The 23,930-nt window shown below is 44.1% G+C and overlaps 1 protein-coding gene across 2 annotated transcripts; it reads right to left on the reverse strand.

Annotated features, from left to right (window-relative positions):
* Nucleotides 1-693: 693 nt before the first annotated feature.
* On the reverse strand, nt 694-22,961 carry pygo2 (pygopus homolog 2 (Drosophila)). Of its 2 annotated transcripts, XM_073061263.1 has the most exons (3): nt 22,760-22,961; nt 10,716-10,780; nt 694-8,397 (listed from the first exon to the last, which is right to left on the reverse strand). In XM_073061263.1, exons 1-3 carry the CDS (start codon nt 22,812-22,814, stop codon nt 7,288-7,290), a joined length of 1,230 nt encoding a protein of 409 aa, XP_072917364.1. In that variant the 5' UTR covers nt 22,815-22,961; the 3' UTR covers nt 694-7,287. The 2 variants fall into 2 exon arrangements, with proteins under 2 accessions (XP_072917364.1, XP_072917363.1); XM_073061262.1 differs by lacking the exons at nt 10,716-10,780; nt 22,760-22,961 and adding an exon at nt 9,830-10,322.
* Between the last annotated feature and the right edge of the window lie 969 nt (nt 22,962-23,930).

The raw sequence follows: 23,930 nt of genomic DNA on the forward strand, positions 1-23,930 counted from the left end.
TTATGTTCCTACCCATGTGCACGTGGGTGCCCTTACTCAGTCCAAAGACGTACCAGTTTAGTATGTTAATTGGTCATTGTAAATTGTCCCTTGATTAGGCTAGGGTTAAACTGGTAGGCTATTGGTCAGCGTGACTCAAAAAGTTGCTCCGCATTGTATCTCTAAATAAATGGGAAGGTGGCCACCATTTCAATTCAACTTCCCCATTCTGATATCTGTCACAATGAGGCCGCACTCAGGCTGGAAGAGCGGCCTCATATTCTGTCTGGATAGCCTCAAACCCAATGGCATCAACAATGTTTTTTCTCAGTTCTGATAATTTCTTCACCCTTTCTCTTCTCACCTGTCCATTATCTCCCTCTGCTGCCCCTTTTCTTTCTTCCTCTCCCATTAAACTCCTTCGCCTTTTAATTTCACCCCTAACACCACCCCATCCTCAACACACACACAACTGGCCTCACTTATCACCTTTCTTTCCAGTCCTGATGAAGGGTCTTTGTTTGAAATGTTGACTGTTCATTTCCCTCCATAGATATAGATACAGCCTGACTTGCTGGTTCCTCCAATATGTGTATTGCTCAATATTTCCAGCATCTGTAGAATCTCGTGTTTATGAGTTATTGGAGTATTGAAGCCAACAATTAGGAAAAAGACACACACATACAGAAATAAAAGAGCAAACCCTTAGCCTCATTTACCTGATGGAGTTTTTTTATTTATTTAAAATCCTGCAAAAATTGACAAAATGCTAAAAATGCAATGTTCTGTACAGACTTATGCAATACAATCATTTGTAATATCAAGTTAAAAAGTGTTTGCACTCTACATGGGGCCATTCACTGCCTAAAATTGACACTGAATAGACATGGGCCAAGCATTGACCTTTTAAAGTTACTGTGTGGGGGTGGGAAGAGAAGAGAAGCAAAAAGAATCCACAGCCTTGGCCCAAGCAATGTCTGTGTCAGTATTCAGATTGTAATCACTTTGCTTACGGGTTGGAAGATGTTCACAGAACTGTGTTAACTCTACCACCACTGTCAGGGAATGAGGTGTACTGTGCCTTTCTCAGAGCTCCATTTTACTCTGGCGTTTGGATTAGTTAGATAAAAACTACGAGCTTCTTTTATGATATGTATACAAGGTGATACCAAACTGACATCAACAGTCAGCTCAGGCACTCCGATTCTGAGCTACTGACATGGCAAGTGTCTAAAGCAAGGGTTGTTGTGCACAGGGGCAAGTCTGCAATCTCCAAAGCTGTGTTGTGCTGGGGAAGCAAACTACAGTCACAACTTACACTGTCATCAGATGTGTGGTATGAAGGGCACCTGCAAGCAGTCTGCTTTCATTAGTGCTGGAGGGGAAGAGGGTTCAAAACTGGGGTTAACGTAGGTAACAAGTACTGCTGGCACAAGCAAATCTCCATTTTGTCTCATTCCACATCTTAGTTCCTTTAAAAATGCACTTAGAATGCACTGTCTGAAAGGTGAACTATGGCAGATTTAGAATCTCAGACTGAGTCATAGGGAGGGAGATGGAAGCAAGATAACCAAGCCTTCTGACCTTCAGGATATTTTATAGTTAGAAAACCAAATTCCAACTTTACAAGAAGTGGGGAATTAAAAGAAAGCCAAAGCAAAAGACAGTATGTTCCATACTCACAGTATTACTGTCTGGGATCTTGAGCTTCACAATCAGAAGAGCACGGGTGCAACCCTCCTTTTCTGGAGTGGTTCCACTAGATGTGACAGGACAGTCTTCACTGGTGTCAGTGAAGGTGACCTTGGAGTTGGACAGTTGGTATAAATACCCAACTGGCTTGTGATCCTTCAGTGAAAACCTGACCGGGGTGCCAGCACCACTGTAGTCAGATCAAGACTGCCCTCCAGTGGCCCAGACTCTCCCTATGGTGTCAAGTTGCACAGCACCCACATGCGACATAAACAGCAATAGAAAACAAGCCCCCAGCAATCCACAATTCTACCCAGGATGTCTCAGGGCCAAGGATAACCCAACTTTCCCCTTGTCCAAGTTATCCAGAACAAATTCATCACTGTACAAATATTCAGCATCTACCCTATAGAATTAATAGAATCATTTGGCATGGACTAGATGGGCTTAAAGGCCTGTTCATTTGCTGATGTGCACTGCCAGCTTCGCTTAAGCCTTCATTGACCATAGCAGATCTGCATCTGGAAATGTGCTGACTTCCCCAATTTACAACACTCAACATTTCATTTTTAATTAAAAAGGCTCTTCCACATATCAATTTGCAGATCAACATTTTGAAATCTCTAAGCTACAAAACTGTTCATAAACAATTTCTTTAAAATTACAGGTTTCTTTAAAAATGGCACAACTTGCACCTCAAGTACCATTGGGAATCCTCAGTTACTGCAACGTCTTGAGGTACTGACAAAAGAGGCTCATTTCTGATCTTGTTAACACATAACACTGCAGACAAGCACCAGCTCCTCCAATGAGTAATTACGTCTCAACCCTGCAAGCTCAAACTGGGAACCTAGAGATTCGCAACATGTGTGGTTCTCTATCTCCACATTCCAGAGTCTTCAACACTGAGAGAGCTAATGTATTTTTTTCCCCCAACACAGACACTTGTCATAGCAATTTAAAAATGCCCAGTTACTCCGGTACCCACAACTTGCCCAGCTATGTGGGGTCACATTGACCTCCGATTTCAGGACTTTATCTGCAGCACCAGACACAGCCCCAACTTTGGAAACTCCTTTTTCATTTCCATCTGAAACCCTCCAAGGACCAGCCTCTGAATGCCTCATAACAGCAATATTACTTTTTCAATACCTGTTTCCTGTTCTCGTAACCACCCTGAAAAGCACCAGGAGATATTTATCTAGATAAAAGGTGTTAAATAAATCCGAGCGTGGTACTTGGTCTCCTGTACCGCTGAACAAAGAAAGCAAAAGGTCAAGTGTAATCTTCCCGTGGGGAATATTCAGCTAACATCAAACGCATTCTCCTAAGACTATCGATCAATAAGAAACCATACAGTGCATTGAGGTTGTTTGTTGTGACAAGAGAGCTTTAACAAAGGGATTAAGTACTGTATAACTGCAACACATTGAGGTGGGAGTGTAAAATTACAACTGGACAACTCCATTACAAATATGCACAAAGTAATTTATTATTAAAAAATTTTGCCAAAACACAAGTTTGAAAGAAATGACATGCATGCAAGGTCAGTTTTAGAAGTATTCCAAATTGACACTTACAAATCACACAATAAGTTAAGTGAAGTTGCTGCCACCGGTATCGAGTTGGTTTCCACTGTAGCTCCAGTCCACTCTCGCTCTAGGCACCATCCATATTTTGACAAGTCTAACCCAGCTGGGATGAATCATTTCCCAAAGTGTCAGTGGACAAAAAGTCAACAAAATCAAAATAAAAACTAGTGGAAGAAAGTCCACAGGAAACTCAAAAAAAAATGTACATAGGCCATGATCCAAATTGTATTTTGTAAATGCAAACAAAGGAACTGTTAAGGGTACATGTCCTTTCTGACAGCACTGATGTGCTGGCTCAACCAGCTTCTAAAATAACAAAAGCCATTGCATGGACACAAAACATACAAATCCTCTTCAGTACATCTGCTCTATTAGAGTCCCTTCACAGGTGGGGAAACAGAACGAGCTTTTACATCTGCACCACGATCTCTCCACAACCAAAAGTTCAGGACCGCGTACACCAAAATGAATCTCCATTTGGTAAAATGGAGTTTACTAAAGCGTTTTTTTTTTTTAGGGGGGGTTGAGAGGGAATAAGATAACAGCTCAAACTGCAAATCCAGTCAGATAACCTTGTGCTTGGGACAGCTGAACGTTACCCATGGTAAAGATGGAGTGGAGGAAGACAGAGTGCTTTGATGTGGGAACAAGCACATACAAATAACCTTGGAGTAGCTACACAGTAAGGAGATACAAGTTCAATACCAGTGTCTACAAAAGTGTCATTAGTGCAGCAATACTCGAACATACATCCACAAACAGGAAGCTGTGAATCATTTCTACCAGCCCTGCATTAATGTCTGCCTTAAAAGCAAGGTTATTGCCACCTAACTGGAAACAAAGTTATTCCCACAATGAAATGCAATTCTTTTTGCATTCTCACAAAAATCAAAGGAGTTTGGTATCATTCAGTACCTGGTCAGCTTACTGCACAACGCCTGACATAGGTATCAGCACTAGGTAAAATTGGAGAGGGGAATCATTTCAATGGCCCTCCACAAAATCCCAAGATCACAATGAACCTACATTATTAAACGACCCAAAAACTGGAGCCGTGTTGGAACATGTTCCAAACTAGTACCACCCAGAATTGTCAGCATATCTGATGCCGTCACCCATTCATCTCCAGAAGCAGTTTCTATCACCAAACAATCTCAATTTTCCAGGGTAGATTAAAGACTCACATTAGCTGTCACCTGGATATCTGAACCGCTTCCATTGGGAAACACTGCTCACAGCTGGTAAACCAGTCACATGAAGGCATGCCAAGGTTCCAGCCCTATTTAGTAACAAGACGCTGGCTTCTTTCACAAGGAACAGATACACATTAGGAAAAGCCAGACATTCCAGCAAGACCCTTAACTGCTCCATCTGATGTTCAGCACCATTATCCAGGGACACCAGCAGTTTGGTGCTTCCTAACGAGCAGTGTGGGAAGGGTTAGTATTTGTTCATAACCTCAGGGACAGAGCTCTTAAATGGCTGCCCCAGACTGAACGTGGAACTGTCTTTGGCTACTCCTTTCTTTCATTTGAATTGTACAGAGCAGAAGGTTGGAAGGGGCATGGTCAGTACCTTTAATTCTAACTACAAACTGGGGACACTGTTACTCCCTGGAAACAGTATAAGCACATTCCAATTGGGAATGGAAGGGAAGTGGAAATATAGCAAAGAAAAATAACACCCACTAGCGCAACACACACAAACAGATACAGGCAAAATACTTAAAACTGTAAATATTCAGTACAATCAGTGGAGTTTAGACCAAGAAACCTTTCCAATCTGAAGACAGAGCCCCACATGCTGTTTCTAGGGGGTTTCTGTAGGAACAACACCTCGCCCAACTAACTGCAAGTGCAGGGTTACAGGAGACCCATGCCAGGTACAGAGTTAGCTTTCCATGAGCCACTGGAGGGAAGAAATTAAGAAGGATTACAATACCACAACTTGATATATATCCAGTACATTAATCATACGATAACATACACACTATTATATATACTGTTGTTTGCCTAATAAGGATCAGAATTGAGCGGCACCAAAATGAATTCTGTACCAAAAAAGACCTTTATATAAAAAAAAGACTGTGCATTTAAAAACACAAGTTTTTTTTCCCAATTACAATGAGGTAGTCTTGAGAGATGCCAAGTTCACCAATGTCAAAAAATGAAAAATATGGCACAACTGAATTCACAGGCCAGTTCATCACACGAGCCACTGCACCTTAAGGGCAGGTTAAAAGGGATTACATCTCCCGGCGAAAAACTGGACTCCTAACCCACTCAAGACTGCAAGGAAACACTGGTGATAGTGAAGAGAGTGCAAACACATGAAACTGGTTTAAATGCAGAACCTTTGGTTTCTGGATTAATTTGAAGCCATCTTCTATTTATAAAAATAACTGCATCATTTCTTAGCCCTGTGCACCCCACATATGCCCCAGCTCTCTCAGAACTTTCAAATACTGCCCTGACAGCCTTGTGCTGCTACAGGCCTTACACAGATGTCACAGGCTGTGACTGTGCATGCAGGAATTAGTGGCAAGGAAATGAAAGGACCAATCAGTGCTGGAATGGCCCAGTAGCTCCCACATCCATAGTTCCCTGTCCCCTCAATTTTCAATACACTGCCCATTTCCAATTGTAGGCAAATGAAGCAGCAATCCTCCCCAGCAGCCATATGCCCTGTTTTAGAGGGCTACACCTCTAATCTTACCCTGGGCTAGGTGGTACAGCAGATTCAGGTAGCCGTTTTTCCCTTTGCTAACAGGAGGGACCTCATGGTTTCAACTCATGTTCCAATCCTAATGGAAAGGGCTGGTTGCTGTCCCTGGCACTTTTCAGAGGAAGGCAGGAGTTGCAGGATTGTCTCTGCTGGCCAGTGACAAACTGTGGCAGACGGCAGGTGTGAGCCAGTGCTTGAAATGTTGATGTTATTTGACCCCCCCCCCCCCCACTACAACAAAGAAAGTACTTCCCAAGGGGAAAAGAGGACCAGAGGGGAAATAATGAGCAAGTGTCATTACTGCTCAGAGGAGCAGCCAGCAAAACCCAACATCTGCTCATCAGGCAGTCCACAGCTTACAGAATTCAAAAATACAAATTTTTTAAAACAGGGCCGTTCCTGTGAAGCCATTTATACTCCCACAAGACTGACCACAAGGACTACTGGAAGCCAGCGAGCTGGAGAGGGAGAGAGCAGGGAAGGGAGGCTCCTGCATACCCCAAAGGTTCTGTGACATCACTCGAGGGCGAACTCTGCACAGGGGATTCAGAGTTAATTGATGCCTATGATTTAACTTGGACAATGTCTGAGCCATTTTTAAAAAGTGGTCTTGGGATGGTGGGGGTGGAGGGAGGTAGTGCAACAAGTCCTTCGATAGCAACACCACAATCCCAACAGGCCCAGTACAATGAGCGATTTACGTAGGTACTTGCCTGCCTTATTCGCATCTAACGTTTCATATCACAGTCCATTAATATATAGTGATCAACTTGCAAGAGTGTACCTTTAAATATGTATCCATCTCCGCCACCCCTCCCCCATCCACTGCATCATGCTTTATTCAAATGGATATTTCCAGAGCAACTTTCCATCTCCCCCTGCCAAACCCCAGGGATTGCGCCCCCACAACACTGTGTTTACACCCCTCCATTCTCATTCGAGCATTCCAAGACTCGTCTTGTGCATGGGGTGGGGGGAATTCTTTCCACACTTCTCCTCGGGACAAAAAAATATTTCTTCCCAGCCCAGCCCCACCCAACCACACAAATACACATAAAATCCCTAACCAGACACACAGAATGAAGGACACTCCCATGTGCATTTTAAAGTTTACAACCCGAAAGTGGTGGGGCCCACTCTCACTGGGAGAGGAGCCTACTTTTTTCCCCCCATCTGTCGTATCAAAAAGGCAAGTGTATCGTAACCCTATTGACATCCCCTTCCTTGCCCAGACAGGGCTGAGGTTTCCAGTCAAGAGTCAGCAATGGAAGACAGGCTCACCCCATCTCACAAATGCCTCTCAGCCATCACTTACAACTGGCTGGCCCAGGTTCTCCCGCAAGTACACCGACTGGATCTCCTTGCTCTTTAGGCAAAAGTCACAGGCCCACACAGCTGACGTCTCCGTGGTGAGCAGACCATACGCTGTCTCTGTCATGCCGGTGCACTCACGGTGGAACCACTTCTGGCAGGAGGCCTCACACAGGATGGCGTCCTGGTCGTCATTCACTTCATTCAGGCAGAAGCCGCAGGGGTACACCGGATCAGATGATGGCCGGTGAGTGGATGGATTCTTGCTGGTTGCCACTGGGAAGTTACTGCCATCCGGTGCACCGCTGTTCTGGCCACCGGTGTTTTGGTTGAAGCCCGCCTGGTTGCCGTTGATTGCTGCCGGGGAGCCAGAGTGCTCGCTCCCCTGGTTGAAAGCATTGGCGGGGCGGTTGAAAGACTTGCCACCATCCTCAGGCAGGGGGAAGTTCCGGTCTGGACTGGGAAAGGAGCTGGGGTTCGGCAGGAGGCTCTGCTGACTGGTCCCTTTGGAGAAGCTTTGGTTGGGCCGGGGTGCTGGATTCGGGTTAAAGGGGCTGGGCATCTGGACGAACTTCTGCCCCATGGGGGGTGCAGCGGCTGGATTCATCCCTGGGCCAGCACCCGGGGTCATGTCACCCCTGGGCGGCTGACCCATGCTCGGGGGCATCATGGAGCTGAAGTTGGCACTTGGACCGATGCCAGGAGGTCCTGGGTGAAGAGGCTGGCCAGGAGGGGGGCTGAAAGTCTGGTTGATACCCTGGTTGAAGGGTGGGCTCCCAAAGTTCATGCCACCGGGCTGAGCAAAGTTCGGATTCTGGGGCATACCAAAACCTCCGCCTAGCTGATTTGGAGCGAAGTGATGGGGCGGCTGGCGCCTCATGGGCTGAGGTCCGGGGCTGAAAGCCGGGTGCAGGTGTGGCGGGATGGAAGACTGCGGCCGAAACCCTCCAAAGGCCCCTGGATTGCTGAAGAATGGGCTGGACGGGGCTGCCCCTTTCGGGGGAGTGAAATCATCATCGAAAGGGTTTGAGGCCACTAGGTGGTCGACCATCGGGGTGGGTGGAGGAGCAAACTCGGAAAGATGCGAGAACTGAGCCGCCTGCAGGAAAGAACGGCAGCAGGTTAGACAGCAGGCAAAGTGCGAATGGGTCAGAAGCCCCCCCCACCCCCACTGAAACAGACTGTTGACATGTTAAAGATAAACAACAACACTGGGTCAAAGAGGAGAGACTCAAAACAATTGAGACAATGGGACAACCTTTGTTATTAAAATGAAATGCAGCAAGTTGGAGTGGAGTCAACTAGGTGACCATGCTCATAACCTCGGAGTTAGGGAGAATGAAGGCTACAGACGGAGTGAATGTAGTCTTTCTCCAATGAAAAGGGAACTAAAAAAGAGAGCATGCTCAGGAATTTTCAAAAGGGCATTGGGTAAATAATACAAGAAAAATCTGCATGATTTGCAGGACAGAAAATTAGGGAAAGGGGAACTGGCACACATCACCTCCCTTGATAGTCTGTTTATAACACTCAACTCTTGGAAATCTATTTGAAACAGTGATCACAGATTTAAATATAGATCATGGTCACCGCACAGATCATCAAAATTCCTTCAAGCTGCAACCTGATCTGTTGGAGTTTTAAGTCATGACTCCTTAAAAAATGCAGACTAAGCAAATTCTCCCTGCTGCAAGTACAAACGATCTTTTAAAATAATTGATAATATTAATGGGCAACTTTCAAATATACAACACCTGAGAAGAGGGAACACAAGTGGATAGCCTAGTGAGAATCAGATTTATCACTGCCTAATATGACAAGAAATTTGTTTCATGGCTCGACAGTGCAAAGACAAAAATCATTATAAAGTTAATAAATAGTGCAAAGGAATAACAAGGCACGTAGGTTAATGGACTGTTCAGAAATCTGGTGGTAGAGAATCTGCTTCTAAATCATTGAGTGCGGATCCTCAAGCTCCTGTACCTCTTCCCTGATGGTAATGAGAAGAGGACATATCGATGATGAGGGTCTTTCACAATGGACACCAGTTTCTTGAGGTGACACCTCTTGAAGATGTCCTCCATGGTAAGGAGGGTTGTGCCTATGAAGAAACTGGCTAAGTCTACAACCCTTTGCAGCCTCTTGCAATCCTGTGCATTGGAGCCTCCACACCAGGCTGTGATGCAGAATACTCTCCATGTACATTTGTAGAAATCATAAAAATTGGATATCCCATACAATGGAGAACTGTCTTCATCCAGCGCTCCCTGATCAAAGATGATTGAAGAGGCTATTCAGTCATCAAGTCCATGGCATGCATTGTAGACTCCATACCAAGTGGTGATGCAACCAGTCATAATGCTCTCCACAGCACATTTGCAGAGATTTGCTAGAGTCTTTGACGACAAACCAAATCTCAAGCTCCAAATGCAGTAGAGCTGTTGGCATGCCTTCTTCGTGACAGCATTAATGTGTTGAACCTAGGATAGATCCTCCAAAATACCTACATCTAATAACTTGAAGCTGCTTACCCTTTCCATTGTTGATGCCTCAGGACTGGTGTGTTCTCCTGACTTCCCCATCCTTAAGTCCAGAATCAATTCCTTGATCTTCCTGATGTTGAATGAGGTTAATGTTGCGCCACCACTCAACAACTCATCGATTTTACTCCCGAGTACCTCCTCGTCACCAGAGATTTTACTAACAGTAAAAACATTGGTGAATTTACAGATGGAGTTTGAGTTGTGCTTAGCCACAGGGTTGTGAGAGTGGAGTACTGGGCTAAACTTTAATCCTGTGTTGAATATCAGTGAGCTGTTATCACTAATCTGCACTGACTGTAGTCTTCCCATGAGAATGTTGAGGATCCAGTTGTAGAGGGCAAGACTTTGAAGATTGGTGATTGATACTGAATAGATGGTGTTGAATACGGAGCTGTAATCAATAAATAGTCTGATGTATGCATTGCTGTTGCCCAGATAGTCCAAAGGCCAAGTGGAGAGCCAGTGAGATCACATCTGCTGTAGACCTATTGCGATGATAAGCAAATTACAGTGAGTCCAGGTTCTTGTTCACGCAGGAGTTAATTCTAGCCATAATCAACCTCTTGAAACACTTCACAGTAGATGTGAGTGAAATATATATATATTATCAATTTAGAGAAGTGGATCAGGAGATGAGAACATGAGACATTTAAAAGATAAGTGTATGGATAGGAAAGGTTAAGAGGCATATGAGCCAAATGCAGGTAAATGGGACTGGCTTAGGTGGGCTCCTTGATCAGCATGGACCAGTTAGGACAAAGGATCCGTTTCCATATTTCATTCATCTACAAATCTAGGACAGATGGAAGGAAGGGAGCTGAATACTGACATATCATAAGGTGTGGTGCAGACAATGATAAAAGTGACATGGTACCTGTGCACTGGATTTCCGCTTCTTCTTTTCTGGACTCTTCAGTTGTGTCCCACCACCATTGGCACCTACACAAGACAAACAGATCAGCATCTTCAACATAATTCCATCTCACAGTGTAGCATTTACCTAAAGCTTGCCACATAACGATTTAAACCCAATTAAAGTGATTGCACAACTGGAGGCTCCTGGTATGCATTGAGAGCAGTGAATCAGGCCAAAATGTTCAAAGGCATCTGTTCATAATGACCCAAATAAAATCTCCTTTGGGGTCTATTTGCCTGTGCATCAATAAGTGCCATGGCATTGCCCATCACAAACACCTTTTCAGCACAGCTGCTGTTTATGCTGTCCCAGTCAAATGCCAACTGAATCCAATGGGAACCCAAGTTCCAAGTCCGATTGGTATTGGTTTTATTGTCACATGCACCAAGACAGTGAAAATCTTCTGTCTGCATACCATTCAGGAGCATACTACAACTATATTAAGATAGTAAACTGAAAAGAGAATGTAGAATATGGTGTTACAATTACAGAGAAAGTGCAACACCCACAACAAGGTAGATTGGGAGATCAAGAGTTCATTTAAAAAAAAATTGTGGGCATGCCATGTTGGCACAGGAATCAGTGTACAATGATTTTCATTCAGGTAAATCTACACTTTAACCTTCCCAGAACTACTTTGAGAGATCCAGGGGTGCCCAAAACAGGGCTTTATGACCCTGTCTCTGTGTTTTAATCACTTCGATAGAAAGTAGCTACCCATTAGCCTTACTGACTAGGAAAGCAGCTGGACCACAACACTAAACTCCCACAGTTTCTAGTTTAGCAGGGTGAGGATGAAATTGATTACAGGGCTCAAAACTTTAAATGACTATAATCTACAGATTCCTATACACTTCCAAGATCAAGTTCATTGTTGTCTGACTGTACATATCTACAACCAAATGAAACATTTCTCTGAACCACAGTGCACCCACAAAACATGTCATACAGAAAATGAAACAAAATATTACCGCAGATAAGTTAATAAAATACAATTCAAAGTGCATGCAGGGTGCAGCACAAGTAAATGGCAACAGTTCACTGTCCTAGTAATGAGATCTCAGTGGTGGCAGAGCATTCATTAGTCTCAAAGCCTGGGGAAAGATGCTGCTACCCAGTATGGCAGTCCTAATCCTGATGCTCCTGTACCTCCTTCCTGACAGCAATGGGTTAGAGTTTGTGGGATGGTAGGGACGGCATTCATAGCAAAAGGATTTGCGTACAGGAGCAGGGAGGTTCTACTGCAGTTGTACAAGGCCTTGGTGAGACCGCACCTAGAATATTGTGTGCAGTTTTGGTCCCCTAATCTGAGGAAAGACATTCTTGCCATAGAGGGAGTACAACGAACGTTCACCAGATTGATTCCTGGGATGGCAGGACTTTCATATGAAGAAAGACTGGATCGACTAGGCTTACACTCACTGGAATTTAGAAGATTGAGGGGGGATCTTATTGAAACGTATAAAATTCTAAAGGGATTGGACAGGCTAGATGGAGGAAGATTGTTTCCGATGTTGGGGAAGTCCAGAAAGAGGGGTCACAGTTTAAGGATAAACGACCGAGATGAGGAAAAACTTCTTCACACAGAGAGTGGTGAATCTGTGGAATTCTCTGCAAAGGAAACAGTTGAGGCCGGTTCATTGGCTATATTTAAGAGGAAGTTAGCTATGGCCCTTGTGGCTAAAGGGAGCAGGGGGTATGGAGAGAAAGCACGTACAGGGTTCTGAGTTGGATGATCAGCCATGATCATACTGAATGGCGGTGCAGGCTCAAAGGGCCGAATGGCCTACTCCTGCACCTATTTTCTATATTTCTATGTTTCTAATACCTCAGGCCCTTAGTATACAACACTCCCAGTAAATGTCCTAGCATTGAGGACATCTTCAAAAGGCAATGCCGCAAACAGGTAGCATCTGTTACTAAGGACCTCCACCACCCAGGACATGCCTACTTCTCTTTACTACCATCAGGGAGGAAAACACACACTCAATGTTTTAGGACAGCTTCTTCTTCACCACCTTTCTGAATGAATAATGAACCCATCTTCACTACCTCATTCTTTTGTGTATAATATACATTGATTTTTTAATGTAATTTGTAGATTTTTTATTAAGTACTGCAATGTACTGCTCCCGCAAAACAACATATGGCATGATATTAAACCTGATTCTGAAACGTCACAAATGGCGGTGGCGGGGGGGGGGGGGGGGGGGGTTAAGGGAGAACCCGATGATCCTCTTGCAGATTTTACTATCCTCTGTAGGGTCTTGTAGTCCACTGCTTTGCAGCTCCAATACCACACAACGATGCAGCCAGACAGGACATACTCTCGATAGTGCTCCTGTAGAAGGTTGTTAGAATGGAGATGGAGACTTTACACACCTCAATCTCCTCAGAAAGTGTAGCCACTGCCACGCCCGAGAGGCAACAGTGGGCTGTGGGTACCAAACTCTAAATAAATTTACTATGAAAGGACGTATTATCTCACTGAGATTTGTTTTCTTGCAGTCATCTATAGGAAAATAATGAAATACAATTTATGAGAACTATACATAAACGAAGATTGACAAACAACCAAAGTGCAAAAGACAACAACTTGTGCAAATAAAAAAATAAAGAAATGCTGAGAACATGAGTTGCAGAGTTCGGAGGTAATGGAATCCGCTCAGAATTGAGGGCAGTGAAACAATCCATGCCAGTTCAGGAGAGTGACAGCTGTATAATAACCGTTCCTGAACCTGGTAGTGAGAGATCCAAGGCTCCTGTACCTCCTGGGTATACGGAACAGGTGGAGGTAGTTGGGGAGAGTGCAGCTATGATATTTAAATACACACACGAATAGAAAAGGTTTGGGTGGGGGGGGGGGTGGAATATGGACAAAAGCAAGAAAAGGAATAGGACCAGCTCAGTTAGGCAAGTTGCTGTCATGTTATACAACTCTGTAGCTGCTTAATCTTCCACTGAAATGCACTACCTTGTAGTTGTAATTGCTAAATGTTTGCGTCAACCTGTCTATTCCAGTAGATATGTTGCAGAACTAAATCCCTTAAATGAGAGTCAGTCACCAAGTCTGAAGTTGTAATTCACCCCCTCAAGTCCAAACAATACAAGAATGATAAAGCAGTATCCCGGCAGTGAGCCAATGGAACTTCACATAAGACCACCCAGCCACCCTTTAATTTGCATGTTTTCCTCTGTTCCTTCACTTGTCAGAACATGTGGATACAGAGCACATTGAGAAGACCATTGTATCACAATGCCAGACCATTCAGCACATCTTTGTCTTCCTTGCTAAAGTTATGCAGTTTAATCCCAACTTCTAGTGTTGGCTGCAGTACACATCCCTGCATAGTTTGTGACCACCTTGTCCATCTACCTTTAACAATCTGTATTTCTACAGTACATTCAAAAGTCCCTGTTCCATACCACTCAGTACTCCCTCCCCTTATTATAGATTCCTCTGCCCTATGGCACCCCCCAACTGTCAATACTCAAGGAAAAAACAACTAAATCACTTAGATATACCAAAACCAACATCACAGAAAACAATTTATATCCAAGTTGGTCTGATTTTCATTTTGCCAGTCACTGTACCTGCACACCATGCCTTAATTTCATACACTGGCAACTTCAGATCCCATCCTACTGCAATATTTAATAGTCACACTCCATTTTAACAAATTTGCTTTTTCAGTTTTCCTTCTGAAGTAGGCAACCTGACAATTTCCCAGATTATAGTCCATGAAACTGCACTGTATCTCTAAATAAATAATAAATCTGCCAGCTTCTTGTCCCCTTCACACTTTGTGGCTTCATATGCCTGTGTCCACTTCATGAACTTACCAACACATTGACTTTTGTGCCATCAGTAATATTGGCTGCGATAGATTCAAGATTGTTTAATGTCATTTCCAGTACACAAGTGTAAAGGAGACAAAATAACTAACTCCGGATCTGATGAAATCCAAAAAAGGAAATCAATGAATATAAATACATAAATAGCTTATGTACATTAATTGTATGTCAATAAAGTGACATTAGGCATAGGAGTTTCAATACAAAAGGTGACTGACAGGAAATGACTGGGGGTATGGAAGGGTGGCTTACGTTCCACACCAAGACCACCAGACTCAAAAAACAGATTCTGACTGTTGATCAGCCTTACTGCCTGGGGTAAGTAACTGTTTTTGAGTCTGGTGGTCCTGGTATGGATGCAGCCAAGCCTCTTCCTTGATGGAAGTGGGACAAACAGTCCATGAGCAGGACAGGTCTATACATGTTCTTGATGACAGGTAGGCTAGTGCCAGTTGTGAATACCCATTGTTAAAGGCTTCCAGTCTGCCACACTGCATTACACTCATTAACTTCACTCTCACCACAACGAATTTTTAGGGACACAGCGCTCCTTTCGTATTTCCTGTTAATTTGCCACTCTCCTATTTCTCCCCCCACCCCACCCCCTGCAGGAAATCCAAAGAAATTATATCTACTGGAGACGAAAGACTGCAAATGCTGGAATGTAGAGCAATAAGCAGCTGCTGGAGGAAATCAGCATCAGTAATTATATCCACTGGTTCCACTTGATCCATACTGCCCCAGAGAAACATAATTTCTTTAAATTTCCCTTCCATAAACCTCAACTAATCATTACCTCCTCAGTACTGGATTTTACCATTTTGCCCAATGAATAATGTTAGCCTCACTAGCCAATGGTTTCCTGAGTCCCATTACCCTCCTTCCTTGTACAGTTGCAGTTTTCCAATCCACTGGGGTCTCTAGAACTCGGAGAATACACCCACCTTGTTTGCAGAAGCTTATTTCAAAATCCATCTGGTCCAGGGCACATCAGCCTTTTGCCCCAGCAGACAAGTTTGATACCACCCCTTCAACTGCACAGTACTCTCTCGTGACAATCAATAAATGGTGCTCTCCCAATGGAGCTCAGAAACCCAGGAGCATTACACACGAGGTGTACAGTGCCAACTTGCTGGTACTTGGGTACTACAATCTGATAACATGTCATAGAAGTACAGACTAAAGACAGCATGCAAGCTTAACTGTACCTGTCACAATATTAAAGACATCACAAATTTTTTTTAGTAGAGAATGCACGCAAGAATCTGATGTTGTGCAAATTTTCTTCGTGACAAAAGTATGTGCGCACTGAATGCACACAACGCAGAGTTTATGTAGGTTTACAAAATATTTGACGTAAAACTACACAGAACAACAAAATAACAGATATTTAAGTCACTCAGTTATTTTTTCTCTCTCCCGTCTTTAGCATTTACCCATTCTTTGTAAATTCTATCTAGACTAATCGAACTTCCATCCAATTGATAGCTTTTGATTCTCATTAACATAACCGAATGAAATTCACCGAAACGGTTTCTCAGCTTGTTTTTGAGTTGATTTATTAGGCTAAAACCTCGCTCACAGTCCCCACTAGATGCAAGAAAGGTTCCCCCAATGTCCATCAACTGTGCAAGGTCGCAAAACTGTTCACTTTGAAGTACAAATGTCACCATGTGAGCAAAGTTTGAAATCAGTTTGGATTTAATTTTTTCATGCATGGAAAATTTTAAATCATTAAACTGTCTAACTATTACAGTATTTTCAGCTAGAAAATCATTATATTTTAGACATAAGGCATTAACTTGTTCATCGCCAGATGTGAAATCACATCTGCAATTGCAGAGAAATCAAAAGCTGGTCATTCTTGTACCTCATCTTCAGGAAACCTTTCTTCTAAAAGAACACAGACTATTTATAAAAGTCAACAGCAAACTTGTATCTGCTGTGACGTTTTCTTCACATTGTTGGCTTAGCAAAGCTTTAACTTTGTCACTACACGAAACATTGTCTCCCAGATACTGCTTTCTTACCTTGTTAATTTTGCCTAGCGCAAAATGAAGTGAATCAATCGGTGTTGGGCCACTCTTTTGCAGAATCTTGCACAGTGCAGCCAGTTCATCAAATACATCACTTAAAACCTGTAAAGCTACTTTGTATGTGATGTTTAGCCACAGGGTCATTTGACTGATCTTCTTCAAAGTATGTGATCAGTGCCTCAATTTTTTATTATTGTCTGCAATGCAAAGCATCTAGATAACCATCTGACTTCAATATTTTTTTCAATAAAACTTAGTAAGCTATCTACAGGATCTGAAACAGATCTTTGTAAACTTTACGATATGAACACTGTCCACCAAAGATGGCTGCCGCCGTGATGTTCTCCCTATAGATGCTGCCTGGCCTGCTGCGTTCCCCAGCATTGTGTGTGTTGCTTGAATTTCCAGCATCTGCAGATTTCCTCGTGTTTGCATCTCAGTCCTCCACGCAGTTTCTACCATTTAATTGCATGATGCTGACTTCATTCCGCTCCCAGGCCACGGATGTTGACATAACTTATATAATAGACCACACAGTGCAATAAATACAAAATAGTAAAAATCTATAGCACTGATTCAAGACATTTTACAGGTCAGATCAAACAAATGCTAAATTTTCAATGCTGCTGTGCTGGAAATATAGTCACCAACTTTTATTGTTCAAATTTTAGTTAAAAAAAAGTGATCTTCTGAGCCTTTATCCCATTGCCAGTGAAATGGTGGCTGATCTGGGACTAATGCTGTCAACCAGTGTTTCATACAAAAAACTGACCAGCATTTTACTTTGTTAGGAGGTTAAGAATATTCGGCTCTGGAACAAACCTTTACAGATATACTGTTGAAAGTATTCTGACCGGCTGCATTATGGTCCAGCACAATTCAAAGGCACAGAAATGCAAGAGGCTCCTGAGAGTAGTGGACTGAGGCCAACAGATCAAGGTACACCTCTCACCAGTGGTATCTACACAAGGTGCAGCCTTGAGATGCCCCCGCCCATTCGGACCATACCATCATCTCTCAGCTCCAATCAGTCAGGAGGTACAGAACCCCAAAATCCCATATCACCAGGATTAAGAAAAGCTAATTCCACTCAAGCACTGAGTTCTTGAATCATCCAGCACAACCCTAATCACTACTCAGTATGGTAACACTATGACCATTTGCACAATACACTATGTTTTATGTTCAAATTGTGCTCTTCCGTGTACATGTTCCTTTTGTTTTTCTTGTGAATACTGCTTATCTGATACATCATCTGTGATACTGCTGCTGCAAGCTTTTCAATGCACCTGTGTATGCATGCCACAGTAAACTTGACTTAGATGATACAATCACTCAAGCTCAAATTAAATTTATAAAACAGTTCTGAATTTCTACCACTAGTGACTGGTCTGGTTTTAATTTTCAGGCATTGCTGAAAACTTAAATTTCACAACTAATCAGTTCCTATCTACCCAATCAACTCCTCTTAAAGGCTCAACATTAGATGAAGTCACTCCAACCCAAAACTCAAGATTACATATCATAGCTTGCAGCATTACCTTACAATTTAACATTTTTGAAACAAGGTAGCATATTTATAGATTCTTCCAGCATTTTGTATGAGATGCTTGGTATATTTGTAAATTAATAGCATTTTCAGCTTTTAAGATGGGATGGTCAGCACTGAATAATTACAATTTGAGGCCTTTGCTGAATTAACACTGTCAGCTTTCCTTCACTTTTTATACACGTGGTTTGGCTGTGCTCTGAACAAACTTGCCACGCAGTTTAGGATCCAACAGCTTTCTGGTAACCTCGATTTCTGTATCCCTAACTATTCTCTCCCCCCCCCCCCCCCCCCCACCACTTCTGTCATCTTCCCCGTTCCTTTCCAATCCTGAAGGGGGTTCTCAGCCCGAAACATCCACTGTTTATTCAATTCCACAGACTTGTCAAGTCCTTCCAGTATGAGTTACTTTCTGTTAACCTTCACAAATTCGCTATCTTATATCTAACACCTTCACATAGCAAAACGACACCAAGCTATTTTCAGCCCAAGAAATGTAGCAGTGTTAAGCTGACCATGAGACCCAGAGTTGGAGGCTTGGGGAAGATCTGAGAGAAGTTTGTGAAATGATGACAGGATAGATAGGGTTGACAGTTTTTTTCCCAGGGTGGAAAGATCAAACTTCATTGTGGCCTTCCACTTTGTCTACATGCATTGCAACTCTGTTTTGCACTCTTCTTGCTTTTCCTCAATGCACTGAAATCTGCCATCAGGTATCTGAACTGTCCGTGAACAGGACCTCATTATTCTGCAGATGCTGGAAATCCAGAGCAACATACATACAAATGCTGGAGGAACTCAGAAGGTCAGACAGGATCCATGACATTGACCAGTCAACATTTCTGGCCGAGACTCTCACTTTGGTCTATTCATGTACTATTTAATTTTTACATCAAGTGGATTCCAGTTAATTGTGCAATGGGTTAATTAGGGCAGCCATTTATTTGGAACAACATTCAAAAACAAAAACTAAATGAAAAAATAGTTGGGATTCCCTTTGTTTATTCGGGATATTGTGTTGCCTAATTGGGACAGGAAGCTGTTGCTGAAAGTTTCTAACCGGCGCTAGCCATATGTACTTGTGTGGCCGTTAGACACTACACCATCCTTAGAGTGAACAGTTTTTAAATAGCATCAGCTGCGTGTTTGCCTTCACAAAGCAGAGATTTCTGCCACCGATAATTGATGAGAAATAAGCAGCAAAACAATTCGGAACTGTTTTGCTCACTGCAGTTTCAAACGTTCAAGCTCAGAGGTCAGAGACGGACAAGAGGGAAATTGAAATGATTTCACTACTTCAACAAGTTAGGAACTACGATAAATTACGCTATCGACAGTCATCTTGAATGTTGCAATGAAAATGAAGATTTGGAGGATGTAGTTGTTGAAAGCATTACACGAAGGCGTCCACCAGGAGCCTATGCTGATTTTGAATATTTACAGTCAATCAGAAGAACATGGAGTGAACACTGAAGGAATTGTGGTTGTGGAGTTCTGGGACGGCATGGTTCAAAGGGCTGGAAAGGCCTACTCTGTGCTGTAGCTCTAATACCTCCATTGATAACCATTAGGAACCAAGTTTTATATAGTACTGCAGTAGTATAGGTAGTGTTCTAATTTGTCCTGTCTTCTGTTTAAATACACAAGTTGTTACTTAAACAGTAGATTGCGATACCTTTTGAACTATTTCCATAAAACTTCGGCTAAATGGGACAGCTGCTTAACTGGACCAAAATGTACTGGTCCTGACATGTCCCAATTAACCAGAACCACTTTATTGTAACTGATATTTTCATGTATTGCACTGCACTGTGTAAAATAAATTTCACGACATATGCCAGAGATATTAAATCTGACTCTGATAAAATATATATATATGAATGATATGCAAAACAAAGTTGTTCCACATGACCTCAGTACGTAACAATAATAAACCAATTTTAATTTTACCTTTTTTTGCTTCCTAAAACTAGAGGACTTGGGTTTAAGAAAAGATTGAGAAGTTTAAAAGAAATTTTTGATGCAAGTTACACAGAAAGTGGTAGGTGTCTGAAACACACTGTAAGAAGTGGTGGTGGAAGGCGGATACAATAGCAATGGTTAAAAGGCACATGAACAGACGGAACGGAGGGAGTTGAACCACGTGCAGGCAGGTGGGATTAGCTTAAATTGGCACCACGGTCAAACGGACACTGGATTGCACCTCTCTACTGCCAGACAAAATTCTATTTCTGAAGAAATATCTTACCCCTTAATGTATTTACCAATTCTTACGTAAAAGTTACCATTGAATCTCACATCATAATCAGCTATATAAACTGTCATCATCAATGAACTCAAGCCATTTTGTCAATTTCTGCAAACTAATGTCAGACCCCCAATCAGCTAGGTCAAGGCATCACACAGATCCATTTCACTCTACAGCTACTTAATACACAGGTTTATTGCTGACACTCAGGTTGTGAAGGCAAGGTATTAGAAGTACATACAGTGGAGATCAGTATGGGTTTTGATAGATCATGGCTGTGGAACTGGTACAGAAGAGGAGCAGAGGCCTGTAGCAGATCAGCCATGGTCACATCAAACAGCATGGGCAAGAGGCCTGTAGCAGATCAGCCATGGTCACATCAAACAGCATGGGCAAGAGGCCTGTAGCAGATCAGCCATGGTCACATCAAACAGCATGGGCAAGAGGCCCACTCTTCTATTTTGTGTCCTTGACATGGTAGTGCAGTGCTTTAGAGTGCCATTGATCACAGTTCGATTGTCACCAATGTTCGTAAGGAGTGTGCACATTCTCCCCGTGACCGCATGGGTTTCCACTCACATTACAAAGTAGTACGGGTCAAGGTTAGCAAACTGTGGGCACGCTATGTTACAGCCAGAAGCATAGTAACACTTGCAGGCTGTCCCCAGCACATATTCTGCCTCTGCTGGCCATTGACTCAAACGGCACGTTTCACTGCGTGCTTCAATGTACATAACAAAGCTAATCTCATCTTTAACACAAAACTCCTCAACCAACTGCCCTTTACAATAAAGATGTACAGCTCTGGAATTCATGAATCATCTCTCAGCCAAGGTGGCACCGATGAAGATTGCCACAATCTTGGGCTGAATTAAAGTTTTAAAAAAGTTTAAAAACTCATGGTACAACTGCCCACCTCTCTGAGGACACTGAAGAGAGCTGAACTCTACCAATCTGCAGTAAAGAGGATCCTGACAAGCTGCATCACTGCGACCAACAAAAGGGCTCTACAACAGATAGTCAAAACTGTCCAACACATTATCAGAACCCTTCCAAGAGAAAGTACATACACAGGTTCTGGAAAAGGGCCATTATCATGAAGGGTCCCACCCACCTGCTCATGGACTGTTTGTCCCATTCCCATCAGGGAGGAAGCTTCATAGCACCCACACCAGACTCAAAAAGTTACTTTCCCCAAGCAGTAAGGCTAATCAACACCTCCACCCACTAACCCACCTGTCCACACCCCTTTATCATTTTTTGTCAGTCACCTTATGTACAGACTCTCCTGAGCCTAGCGCTACTTTATGGGCAATCAATGTATGATGTATCTTGAGCATTTATATTAGTGATTTTTAAAATTTGTTTTTTTTTGTGCTGCATCAGCTTGAGTGCAATTATTTTTCCCCCTTTACCCTTGTGTACTGCAAATGACAAAATAAACATTCAGCTTTAACAATCTTGCTTTAATGACCTCTTCAACATTAGAGCAGGGGCCTCAGCGTGCCAAGGTGCTGGAAACACTGTCTGTGCAGAAACCACCAAACTAACAGCCAGCAAACAACAAATCAAATTCACTGCTCTCTTGGGTACTGACTGGGGGAGGGCACATCATTCACACAATCAACACTAATCTCCAGCCTGTGCTCTGACTTGGATAAAAGATTCCCAGACATATTGAGTGGTTGGGTAGAATCAAAACTGTCCCCAAGACCAGCCGGCGAATGAAACGTCTCCTTCAACTCCCAGACACCCAACAACCTTTCAAAGATATTGAGAAGCTCCATCCATGTTGTTGGATGGATGGCCCCCTTGTGACCCCTTGCCTGACCCTCTCCTTCTCCCCACACAACCTGCCATCTCAATCCCTCCTACTGACCTTCCCCAGCCTCCCCACCATAACTCAGCCCACTGACCCTCATCACAACCTTTACCCCTCTTTGACCTCACCCTCCTTTCCACCTTTCCCTCAACACAAACCCTTCCCCTCACTTCCTGACCCTATCTACCCTGCATCAATCCATGTCATTCAAGTCCCTTCCCCTCAACTATCCCTCACTGTCCCCTTCTCACCTATACCACCAGACACTCCACTCTCACTCCAACCCAGTCCTCCTCACACTGACCCAGTCACCTGTACAACTCTCCTTCCTCACTACCCCATCAACCTCATCCCAAACTGTCCGTCAGCCTGCCCACACCTTCCTTCCTCATTCCCTACCCCTCCCATCCATCCCACTGCGCTCTCACCCGGCAACCCTCAAGTTTCCCACGCCGGCCTCACCACTCCCTCAACTCTCACCCACCCCCTCACCTGTCTTCCGTTTGTGCACCGGCCCCGCCGGCTCCTTCTCCTGCTCCCCCGCCATGTCGGGTAGCCTCCAGCCGCCCAGCGGGTAGGCCCGGGCCCGCGGCCGAGCTCGGGTCCAGGCCAAGGCGGCGGCGGCTCCTGCTGCTGCGCCGCCTCCTCGTTTGCGGGCCAACTTCACGCCGCGGCGGCCCGGCCGGCCTCAGGCCGCCTCTGCCTGCGGGACGGGTGCGGGGTCCGGGGCCGCCGGCGGCTCCCCCCTCGGCCGCCGACCCATCCCGGCCGCCGGTGGTGGCGGCGGCTGCGCGCTCGAGGGCCTCGCGCTCCCTCCCGCCCGGCACCGACCAACCAATGGGAGGGGCCGCTGCCCAACGGTCGCCCCCTTCTCCCGCTCGCGCCGATTCACACGTCAGCAGCGGCCGACGAGCGCGGCCCCCCGCCCGCCTGCCGGGCTCGTTCCCATTCACAGAAACGCCGGACCCCGGGCAGAAAGCTCCCCCTCCCTCTCCGCCAATCACTCGAAGCCGACGGCCGCCAGTCACGTCACCAACTCCCGCCCCCTCCACTGCGCCAAGCATTCCGGTAGTAGGGGTATATCTCTTTCCTTTCTCCTATCTTTCCCGTTTTCTTCCTCACAGACCGACTCGTCACCCCACAACATACCAGTTGTAAAACACGTTCTGTCCATCGGCTCGGCCACTGTTCCTCTCCAAGCTCACTTTGACTCTCTTTATCTTTGTTGCCATCCACCGAAATCCTCTCCTGAGTGGTAGATCCCGCGCCTGCGCCTGGCCGCCGGCCGCCCCCAACCACGCAGGCAAAAGCGCAGCGCCTGCTGGGAATTGTAGTGCAACTTGGGTGCTGTGTTGCGTAGGGTAGGTTCGGAAGTTAGAACAATTATTTATTTGCAATTTCCAACCTGCTCTTCTGGATTTCCCCACAAAATAATACAAATAAACTGCAGCTGTTGAATATCTCAAATGGGAAGTGCGAACCATTATTAGGACTGACGCAACACAAATAATTAATTGTCTCTCCGCAGACGCAGCCCGATATGCTGCCTCCAAGATTTATTTCCTACCCTTCCCCAGTGTGTATTTTAAAATTCCAGCGTTACGTTACTTATCATTTTAAAAGTTTATTCGGATTGTTTACCTTAAGGGTCCAAAAACTAGGT

Source organism: Hemitrygon akajei, chromosome 11 (assembly GCF_048418815.1).
Source record: "Hemitrygon akajei chromosome 11, sHemAka1.3, whole genome shotgun sequence".
In the NCBI taxonomy this organism is placed as follows: Eukaryota; Metazoa; Chordata; class Chondrichthyes; order Myliobatiformes; family Dasyatidae; genus Hemitrygon; species Hemitrygon akajei.

Bases quoted from the DNA above. Each gene is read 5' to 3' on its own strand.
- pygo2 (XM_073061262.1), bottom strand. From the start codon at position 10,150: ATGGGAAGACTACAGTCAGTGCAGATTAGTGATAACAGCTCACTGATA. The intron at 8,398-9,829 runs GTAAGCAGCTTC...TCTTTCCTGCAG, and splicing joins AGGCATCAACAATGGAAAGG to GCGGCTCAGTTCTCGCATCT.